A 12,177-nucleotide genomic window follows, 5' to 3' on the forward strand; every position below is an offset into this window, starting at 1 on the left:
GCAGATAGCAACAGAGATGGTAAGCTTTAATGAAATTGTTTCATGTTGTGAGAGAGCCCTGCCCCCAACTTATCTATGCCCTCATTCAATGCTCTCTTATATTAGTGCTCTATGTACTCCCCTAACCTCTCTCTGGGTGGTGACCTGCTACCTTTCTTTACTTCACTCCACTTTACTTCACTAGCTTATTTAACCTCTCAGTGGATTCTGGAAAACTTCAACATACAACATATCTTGTAATTAATTCTCACTTACAGTTCAGCTGACTGCCTCTTTAATACAAATTTAAATTAAGCAGCATTAAAAAAATGTACAGGATGATAAACGCACAGTAATTTTAGCTATGTTTTTTAGAGTCACACCCTACCCTGTCTTGAAAATTAAGGGATACACAGTACAAAACCTTTTCATACTATCATTATACACAGAGAAAAATCAAGATACAGGAATGTACCGATAAGAGTGCAAATGCTTTGTCTCTAACATTCTGATGTTATTCCATAGCATTAACTGCTATCAGCTTGTAATTTGAAACCATTTCAGGACACAAAGGTACATTTCCATCACCAGGGGTGCATAAATGTTCTTTTAGAGGTACAAACAAGAACGAACAAAAATTTACCAATGTTCAGAGATACATTGCTGTACCCTGCTAGGGTCCAGCTGGAGTGACAAATAAATGCTAATAAAAATTGATAGCTGTGTAATATAATTCTCATGCCCACTCTTACAATCAAGAGCATAAAAGCTTTCTCAATCATCAGTGAACGCAATAGTGCACAGGCACAGTTCACACTGCATTGTCTTACATTATCTGGTGGATATTACATAATTCCTAAATCATATAACTCCTAAATGTATAATAGTGTTAGTATTCTGTATTATATAAGAAGGTACTGTATTTAAACACACAAAATAAAAAAAGCAGTGATCTCCCACATCAAACCCACACTTATCCACAATCACAAACACAGACTTTGTCTGGTAACATATTATGTCCTCAGGCCATGGAAAAAGAGTGAGTGGACGCTCTTATGGAAAAATTCTTCCTTTTTTTCCCACATCCTGTGAGAAATAGGAATGACACAGACAAGAGCACTCACTCGCTCGCACCCCCCTACACACACACATACACACAAAATGCAAACAAACATGTATGATGCATCTTCCTGTGTCTCTTTAGGTCATGTATTATGGGCCATCAAAATGAAAGGATTTGGCCAAAGTTAAACTGGAATTGAAATGCTGTAGTCAGTGTGGATCTTAAGCCTTTAAGCATCTATGAAATGATGCAGTGGTATGCCCTTTTAATTCCCATGATGAGAGGAATGAGGTAAATCCCAAAGATGGATTTGAGTGGGGACTTTTGGGGAATTATGTATTTGTTTGGAGTCCAGTTGCTCTACAATTAATCAGATTTTAACCTTCTGTCTAATGCCTAATAATATTTATGGTAAGGAATATTGTCTATCAATACGTTTAGGCACCTGTATATATTTTATAATATATTAGTATAATAACATTTTTTAAAGATTTAGCATAACATTTTTCATTACACGTTACAAACCGTACCTGTCAGAATTAATATCACAACGCTATACAATATGGAGCAGTCTGAAAAGTAATACATTCAGTTTTCAATTCAATTAAATTTTACACTCAGTCAGCAGCTTTACAGAATTAAACAGAATGTGACTATAAATATCAGTCATAAATTAGTTTCTATACGTTTATCTCTAATGAGCAGACCAGTGTTGACAGTGGCAAAAAAAAGCACCAAGATAATGTTTTTCAACATAAAATTGTGAAGACTTTGATTATCTTATATCTACATTTATAATAACATCAAAAGTTGGGAATCTGTAGAAATTGTGTGCAGGGAACAAGGACAAAAATCAACCCTAGAAGCCAGTAATCAATAAGCTCTATAGCAAGCCAGTGTTGACATTGGAAGAAAAGTACTTTGATATGGTATGAAGAAGAAACCTTGAGAGGAACCAGGTTTAAAAGGAACCTATCTTCATCTGGGTGACACCAAATGTTCATTCATTATAGTTCCATCATTGATGAGGTTATCAACTGTTCAGTGATGAAAACTTGAATGAGATAGTATTGTATATATTACCATCCTGTCTAAAAGCTCACCAAAGCATCATACTTCTATTAAAGACAGTAAAGCAATGTGTTTTACCCCAAAACAATTACATAATTTTAGCTCATTATCCAATTTAACTTCAAGCATAACAATAAAGCACCACAGGAAAATTTGGAAGTCTTTTGTATTTAACATTCACCTACTGTCTTAACTTATTGTTTAAAACTTGATAAATGACATTATTAGTTTTTGTTTATTAGTAGTAATGTCAGGATGCACAAAACGTATAAAATTGCTTAATTCTTATTAATGAGAGAGGATCTTTTAAATAGTTATATCTCGAGGCCATCTTGGGACTTTTCATAAACTGTTTCACGTTTTAATTTTATGAATCATTACAAATGTTGCGCTGTGTATTTAACACTTGCCAACATTGCATGTATATCAGAGACTATATTAAATTCCACACCTCTCATCCTGACAGTTGAAGGGGTTCCCATGACCCATACTCACCACACATTCACAAACACAGTTTGCAGCATTCTTTTTCCACCCTCCCCTCACATGCAGCAGGAAAAGCAGCATGAGCATCTCTGAGCCTATCACACATGCAAAGCCAGCAGTCTGGGTTAACTTTACTAGACGGAACAGAGGGAGGATGTGAGTGTAAGTGTGGCACAAAGCACATCTCCTATTGGACTGCCTCTCTCTGCCAAGTAAACAAACATAGGGCAGAAGGACCTACAGAACATGCACACTCATATTTACTTATACTACATACAATAAATTAGATACACATTTAAGTGGCCTGGGAATAGAATAATATATGGTGTTTAATTAATTGTTTATAATACCTAACATAGCTTATTGCAGTGCCAAACATTAACAATTCATTATAGTCATGCAAATGAACAGTGTTGGGCAGTACTGTACCGCGTTACTTTTAAAAATAAAGTAACTCCGTTACCGTTACCGTATGGTGCGTTACCCGTTACTTTTTTAAATGAATGAATTTCGGCTGAAGTGTAAACTACAGTCTAACCTGTTTACAGCAGCGTCGCATTGTAGGATTGAACCACTGTAAACACGAAGAAGACGCACTGTGGGTGTGTCTCCGTTTATTCAGGTCTGTGCGGCAGTAATGGTGAGTCGAGACGAGAGCAAGACGAGTTTCTCAAAGTGGAAATATGCTCATTGTTTCACTTTAGTTAAGTATAAAGACAAAAGCTTTTAAGGCAAATGCAAGCTGTGTCTTTCTGGTTTGAAGCTCGTATCTACTGCGATAAACAGTAACTCCAATCTGCCAAAGCTCCTCCAGGACTTCCATGCCTGAGGAGCTAGAAGCTAGAAGCTAACCCGGTGTTCTGTTCTACATTGTTGATAGTTGTCATACTTCAGCTGTGAAAGGAACATGTTTAAGAGCTCAACACAACAGCAGAAGCCACTTTAGTTTTTGATTGTGAATATATTATTTAGCTTGTTTTGATATTTATTTCAGAAATGTTTGTGATATATTCAGTTTGTGCTGGTCTGACTTTAATAAAATAGTGTTTAAAAAATTTGTGTTTAAGTCAGTTTTGTGTTTGTAGACCATAATGCTGGTAACTGGATATCACGTCATATTGACAGGGCTGTCAATCGATTAAAGTTTTATCACTATTAATCGCACAATTGTCATGTTAATCACAACTTAATCACACATTTTTATCTGTTTTAAATGTACCTTTAATTAATACTTTCCAATTTTTTAATACTCTAATCAACATGGGCATGGACAAATATTGATGCTTTACACAAATGTATGTTTATTATTTGTGAAACCAAACTCAACATAGAGCATGAAAACAACATATTCTTGAAAACATTTTTAAAGTAATTATGGTGTTTTAAATTAATTAAATTATCAGGACACCAAACAGAAACTTTGCGGTTGATGAAGTGATACCGGAGAAACCAAAGCTCTTGTAAATTGCATACAGATTACATATTAAAAGAATATTTGTATTTGATGCGGATTTTGGTGCTGATTTGAGATTTGCCGCATGAGTAAAACAAATGTTTACTGATTAAAAATAATTTTTCGGTGTTTATTTATTAATTATATCTGAGTAAAGAAAGGACATCATGAATAAACATATGTTGCTCTTAATTTTTTTTTTTTACCTCTTTAATATTTATTTATCTATTTATATTATAAATTAAAATGGTCAAACAGAAATGCGCACTGCATTAATAGCGTGTTAATAAAACCAGTGCCATTAAAATGAACTTGAATATTGACAGCCTTAATTAATATATTGATACATACCGAATAAAAAAATGTGGTACCTAATAAATGTTTCTAGTCTGAAAATCCACCATATAGAACACAAGCAGAGAAAACAATGGTGATCAGGTGATCAGGAATGTCTTTGTTCTTAGTCATGCTTACATTGCTGACTCCCTCTGTCTCATCCACATCACCCCTATACTTTTTGTTGCTTTGTACCTCGCTCATTGTTGGCTTCGTAAACTAGTCTACGGCTGTGGTGGGTGAGAGCCAAGAAATATTACACCAGTGAATTGAAAAAGCTGCGCAATGACAGGAAATCGGTTGATGGGCTGAAAATGGTGCGAAGAGAAAAGATATTGACATTTCACCAAATAGATTAAAACTGAAGTAACAAGCCTGTTTTGAAAATGTTAGGTAGAAAGTACAAATATTTGCATAAAAATGTAATGAGTAACATTAAAAACTAAATAGTAAAATAGATAGTAAAATAGTAATAAAATAGTCAAAGTAAAAGAAAAATAAATAGTGAAGTACTGACACCAGAAAAATCTACTTAAGTACAGTAACAAAGTTTTTGTACTTTGTTACATCCCATCTCTGAGATGTGGTCATATGGATGTACCTTAAATTCCTGTTTATTTGCGAAAATATTGCTATTTATAATGTTTGCATTTGTTTTGTTGAGGACATAAATGGTACGAATTGCTTTTGATGTTCCTTGATGAAAATTCATCTTGAACATAGTTTGTTTAAAAAAGTATAAAACAGAAGAATTCAAACTTAAACAGTTTACTGATATTTGTTGTTAGTTGTTGGTTATGAGTTTGTTCTTAATCATTCAGTGATTAATTTTTATTATTTTATTTACTCTTTTCTTTAGTAAAAGTTTTACCGTGGAGCTGGCACTTTATCTGGGAAAGCTACATGTGTGAGACAAGAGGGAATACAGTCTGGATGGGACTCATGGCCATTTCAGAGCAATACACACACATTTATGTACTCATTCACACTTAGGTGCAATTACAGTTAACAACTGACCTACCAGTGTGTTCCTGTCTGATGGAACAAAACCAAAAGATCCTGAGGGGATCCCACATGGTCGCAAATAAATCATGCAAAACTCAAAGACAGTAATTTAAACTTAAGATTGAATGAAGAACTATGCCTTCACACACTGCTCCACCACTTATTGTACAGTATACTTATAGCATTTGGCAGATGACCTTATCCAGAGCAAATTACAATTATGTCATTTATACAGTTGAGCAGGTAATGGTTAAGGGCCTTTGTCAAGGGCCCATCAGTGGCAGCTTGATGTTGGTGGGATTTGAACTACCTTAACATTAGAAGTCTTATGTCTTAATCACTTCACATACTACCTACTGTGATGACTTTTGAGCTGTAACACTATTTTGCATTTGGACTGTGCTTACATAAGGGAGTGACACAACAAATGTTTACTAATTGATGACACAAAACATGTACAGTGTATTCCTCAACCATTCACACGCATGCACTGTTCAACAAAAAAAAGGTGCACAAAAACACATACACACACACTTACGGACACACATGCATGTGTATACACACACTCTCCTGCACCGCCTGTCTTCATTGAGGTCATGTGAGAGGCCGTGCAGAGCTGAAGACTGGCATGACCCATGATCTCAGAGAGGTCCCTGGGGCCCCATTACACACATGCACACACTTCCCCAGTGCCTTTCAGCAGGAGACCTCCTGATAATGTCTCTGAACAAGTTAAACCCAAGCCCTACGCAAACACTCCGAGTGGGGTCACGCAGCATGAGAGACAACCCTGTGCTGCTTGAGAGTGGTCAGCATGACGCCTGGCTCTGTCAATCACAACCACAAACACTCCCTGAAGAGGGAAGGAAGAGAATAGAGCTCTTAGAGAATGCTCAAACATATCAACACAGAGGCCAAGAAATTGGCAGATAAGTTTGAAAGTTCATAAAGCTGTGAGACAAAACACTGAATCACTAAATAACCAAGAAAGAGTTCTTAGAAACAGGACAACACACATTGCAACACCTATTAGCTCAAGCTACCATTATTATTATAGTGATTATTATAATCTCAGACTTGCATACATAAACACATAGAGTTTAAATTACTTTGTAAACTGATTTCCAAAAAATAAAATAGCCAAAATATGTCCAAAAAAGCTCACAGGAACGACTCTAGGAAATTTCTACTACTCCTTCTATCTCACAATACCGCAAAAAAACATATATTTCACAATCTTTATTTATAGAGGACATAAACCCTACTGGAATTACCCAGACTATTAGGCTATCATTTTCGACATTGTGCTGATATAAGTGAATTTAAGAAAAAGGGCAATACCTTATTTTATAAGCTTCTAGAATTTAGAGTTACAACAATCAGCACACCACTCAAAGACTAACAAATCCAAACAGGTTTCTGTGGTGCACTCTATTCTTTTGTTAATGTGTGTTTTTCTATGCACGTGTGGTGCACTGTAAAAATAACCTATCATTATATTTTGGGGGGGCAGAGTTTCAACTTGCTAAATCATTCCTGGGAATCCAATTTTGCCTCCATGCATGGAAATGGATATTAGGGAAGGGTGTATGTGTGTGTGTGTGTGTGTGTGTGTGGGTGTGTGTGTGTGTGTGTGTAAGGGAGAGAGGGCGCATGAGAGAGAAAATAGTGCGTGCAGGCTTGTGTAAGAGTGGAACCCAAGATTTTATTTTTGTAGCAAGTACTGAAACCTCAGTACTGCACATTAATCATGAATATTTATTCTCTCTCTCTCTCTCTCTCTCTCTCTCTCTCTCTCTCTCTCTCTCTCTCTCTATCTCTCTCACACACACACACACGCAAACACCTACTCGTGCACACTCATAGATTGCTTGTACATCAAGGTCAGCAGGTTCACTTACCTACTGTTACAATATCCATTTTTAGCTGCACCTGAAATTGCAAAAGATATGTGTGAGTTCGAGACAAACCAGGAAAATGTATTTCACCTCTGACCTCTAAACTCTTTTGGTGATTAATAAAATGAGAATGCTTAAAATCAAAATCCAAAAGGGGAGAGAGGTATTCGTAAAAAAAAAAAAAGTAAATAATGTAGAACAATTCAAGCCTAAAATTAAAGGTTTGTAGTTTTTGTAAATTGTTAATTAGCATACATTTAACATAATTAAACAATCACACATATTAAAAGGTATATTTAAAACCAGGTAAGCATCTTAATTATACATATATACTAATGGCTAAACATTTGTGGATTTGTGGTGACCGACACCAGCACACTGCTACGCTCCTGCAACTAGCTTCCTTCAGCTGCCTGAATCAGATTTAGAATTGTAATGTTTGCCTAAAAAGCCATACATTGCTGTGCAGCACTCTACCTCACAGAACTTATCCCACACTGCACTGCTTTTTCTACATGACAAATCCCCTCAACAATGCTCTAAAACTTTATTAAAAGACTTTCCAAGAAGAGTGGAAGTAAATACCAGCAAACTGGGGACTAAATCTGAATCACATATACAGTATGTGTGATGGTCACGTATCCACAAATAAACCAAGCCCTCGAGCTGCAGGAGTAAAACATGAACATATGTTTGAGTTTTAAAGCATTTAGAGATGGTTGGGAGCTGACACAGGTCTTCCAGTTTAGAGAATCCTGGAATGCTGATCTTGTTCTCTGGACAAGCTCCCTCTTTTATTGATTTAAAGCATCAATTACTCAGAGAGTGCCAGCAGACAGAGAGCTTCTACATAGTAATCAATAGCAACTCTTTTTTCAGCCAAGTGCTTTACTATAATAGCTTCGTCTTCTTGTGCCTTGTTCAGTTGTGCCCCATGTCAGCAGAAGAATAAACAGAAGCCAAAACCTTTTATATTACATAGAATAAATCACCACATGATAAAGGGGTTACTTAAAGTTGAATGAAATAATGAAACTAACATTACACAGAAACATATTCTAATAGCAAGATTGTTTGGAACAGATGACAACTAGAGTCATAACATAATTCAACAAAAAAAAATGTATGCTGCATATTGTAATTCACTTTGCCAGCCAGATGCACAAACCATCATAATACAATATATATGTATTATGAGTGTGAGAGTGTGATGGTTGGCTTGTAATGGCAAAGACAAGAGTGGCACCACTCCCTCCAGCCAGAGAGGTTGGCTTGGACCGTCAGCCATGGATGGTCACGGCATTGCTCAGAGTTGAACTCATGATTGTCTAGCAATAGGGCAAACACTTTTGTGCTGTACCACTTAGGAATTTTTGACCACATCTGAACTTAAGCCATGCCACATACAGGCTAGAAACAAAAATAGCTTAAAAAATAAATAGTGATCTTTACCAAACTCCAGGCCAGATGTTCTTACTATGAAACATAGATCTTACTATGTTTTAATTACTTATAATGTATCTGGAGTCCTCTGAACTGAAATCTCCTCTTTAGTCTAAAATACAATGTTTGTCACTTTAGCATTTGTGGCCTGTAGCCTGGCAGCTAGAAACCAAAGAACCTAAAAAATGTGCATCACCAGGCTGAATGACTTTCATTTTTCTCTCCAGTTAAATTAAGTGATTTCTGCAGTGTGTTTATGCAGCCCTGGGGCAAATAATAGACTCTTTTAAATATGTCATTCCAGAAGCCCTTAGGATGTGTTCATGTGCAGCCTGACTGTGTGTGTATATAGTATAGGCCAATATACATCTGCTGTTTTGCTGTTTTTTGTGTGAGGCTGGACATAAATGTGAACCATGGATATAGAACATTTTGATCATACAAGCATTTGGACAGCTGCCTGTTATAACTGATAGCTGTAAAGAAACTTGCTATACATGTCATTTGGAGCCTAAAGCTTCAACACACACACACACACACACACACACACACACACACACACACACACACACACAAACACAAACACACACTAATACAATATCACTATATCACTATATTGCCAAAAGAATTTGGTCACTTGACCTTTCCTGCTATATGTGGTTCTTTTCCAAACTGTTACCACAAAGCTGGAAGCACTCAATTGAGTAGGACGTCTTTAGATGCAGTATAATACAATGTTTTGCATTCACTTGAACTTAGAAACCCAAACCTGTTCCAGTATGGCAATGCCCCTGTGCACAAAGCGAGCTTCTTCAATAAAATGGTTTACATGCTTTTGGAGAGGAAGATCTTGAGTGGCCTGCTATAGAGCTCTGATCTTATCCTTACTGAAAACCTTTGAAATTAATTGAAACACCCCGGGTCTCCTCACCTACATCAGTACCTGCTATTCATAATACCCTTGTGGCTGATGAACACAAATATCCATAAACACAATCCAAAATCTAGTGGAACAACTTCCCAGAAGAGTGGAGAGAATTATAATAGCAAAAACACACAAGGAATTTGGTTTCAGCTGTTAGTGACTCTTAATGTACAGACATAAATAAAACTATACATTCAGCTTAGACTATATGAGACAAAACAGACAAAACAAAAACACACTATACAAGACAATAAAGACAATGTGAGAGAATATAGACAGTATTAGTTTGTCTGTAAGTTTACTAATACTGTCTATATTGTCTATATATATAACACACTACAGACCACAGTTAGCATGTTAAATGTGAAAGTATGTTAAAGTTAACTGAACAAGTATGGCTTGCTTTGAAGTATGGCTTGCTCATAGCAGCTGTCAAGTAAAGTGGCGGATAGGTGATGATTAGGGCATCTTGCAGTCACTGAGTTGACCATGTTGGGTCTTTAACCCAACAACTGAAGTTTAGCTAAAATTGGGTCATGCAATACCATAATGACCCCAAGCACAGCAGCAATTCTAAAAAAAAGTGCTGAAAATTAACAGAATCAATGTGTTGCAATAGACCTTAAGAGGGCTGTGTATAAAAATGTCTGCAAACCTAAATAAACTGAAGCTAAGTCAAGCTAACACTAGCCCTATACAGCTTTTCGTGTTTTATGTCCATATCAACGGAGTGAATGAATGAAGGATGGAAAGAATGGATGGAAAGAATGGAGCAATTTGTTAAAGAATGCTGAAATAAGTAGAACAGTTGAGTAGAACATATCTTTAGAAAATTAAATGTAAAACACACACACACACACACACACACACACAACTCTAACAAATGTAAACAATTTAATTACATTTTCTCTTTAATTTGTGCCAATTTAATTAATTACTAAATGTAATCAATATAATGAAATTTGATGGCAATAATTTGATTTATTCTATAAATTTTTAATAAAATATTATAAAATATAATTTTATATATTATTCGACCAAGCAGGCATTTTATTTTAAATTTCTGCTTTTATAAGAATAATTGCATTATTTCTCCCTAACTGTCTGGAAAATGAACCGAACTGTGACTTAAAAACCGAGGTACATACCAAACTGTGAATTTTCTGTATCATTACACCCCTAATAGACATGGAACAACCAAGCTTAACATTATGGCCACTGATCAGGCATAACATTATGACCAATAGCCTATTATTGTATCGGTCCCACTTTTGCTACCAAAACAGTTCTGACCCATCAAGCATAAACATCATTAACTTCTTTAGCACATTTGAGTTACAGTAGTTTGTTTGCTGAACTGGACCACACCACACAGGCCAGTCTTCGCTCTCCACGTGCATCAATTAGCCTTGGTTACACATTACCCTGTCACTGGTTCACCACTGTTCCTTCCTTGGACCACTATTGCTAGATACTAACCACTGCAGACTGGAAACACCCCACAAGAGCTGCAGTTTTGGAGATGTCCTGACACAGTCATCTAGCCATCTCAAATCCTTAAGCTTGCCTATTTTTCCTGCTTCAAACACATCAACTTTAAGGACAAAATGTTCATTTGCTGCCAATATACCCCCCTCTAACAGGTGCAATAATGAAAAGATAATTTATTTACTTCACCTGTCAGTGATGCTATGCCTGATTGGTGTACATAGGCATGTGTCTATGGATGTCTTTGAAAGTAAATACATTCTAGCAATTTTTTACTGGTTTTGATGCAATGTCTTACAGATACTATATTGTATATTATAAGAACCACAGCTGAAAAAAAGTTTTTAAAGTCATGTTTAGAACGATAATAATTCAATAAGATAATGTGATTGGATTTTATTGGAAGTTACAATTTTGGTATTCCCTTGTCATCTTCCTGAGGTTTGTTGAAGGCAAACATAGAATAACCATCCCCCATTATCATCCTTATGACCCACTAAGACACTCAAAATCCCCAAGTTCCAAACAATGCCTCAAACTGCAGACTTTCCAGAAATTTCTAATTTGCAGCTGATCCTTCTGAAAACAGTGGAAATGACTCAACTGCACTTTAATGAGAGTAGCCTAGACACTTGACCTTGAGGTTTTATTTTACTTTAATCCTTTTCTCAGAAACTGAAACACTAAGATGCCAGCATTTTCTCAAGATTCATTTTAGCTCTGTTACTTTCACTTTAAACCAATAAAGATTATTATCCATAATGTATTTTTTGGGTATAGAAGCCAAATCAAATTTGTATGTTGCAGTTAAAATGTTTCCCTTAGAAGCTTAGGAGCTAGAGTATACGGCAGGTTGACTGAAATCAAACACATTTTCTTCTGCATATATCTTTGTAATTCCTGGGCAATGTTATACACTCATTAAGCACTTAATTTGGAACACTATACTAATACTGGGAAGGAATTCTTTCTTTGCACCCAAAAGAGAATCAGTGCTTTGTTTCACAGATTCTGCAAAATGAAACATTTT

General features: G+C 36.0%; 1 protein-coding gene across 2 annotated transcripts in view; it reads right to left on the reverse strand.

Annotated features, from left to right (window-relative positions):
• Positions 1-12,177, reverse strand: part of stard13a (StAR-related lipid transfer (START) domain containing 13a) — a 71,071-nt gene that overhangs the window by 50,166 nt on the left and 8,728 nt on the right. For both annotated transcript variants that reach the window (XM_046860727.1, XM_046860730.1), the window contains exon 2: positions 7,295-7,325. In XM_046860727.1, coding sequence (XP_046716683.1) covers positions 7,295-7,325 — 31 coding nt within the window. The remainder of the gene's footprint in view (positions 1-7,294; positions 7,326-12,177) is intronic.

Source organism: Silurus meridionalis, chromosome 11, assembly GCF_014805685.1.
Source record: "Silurus meridionalis isolate SWU-2019-XX chromosome 11, ASM1480568v1, whole genome shotgun sequence".
Classification (NCBI taxonomy): domain Eukaryota; kingdom Metazoa; phylum Chordata; class Actinopteri; order Siluriformes; family Siluridae; genus Silurus; species Silurus meridionalis.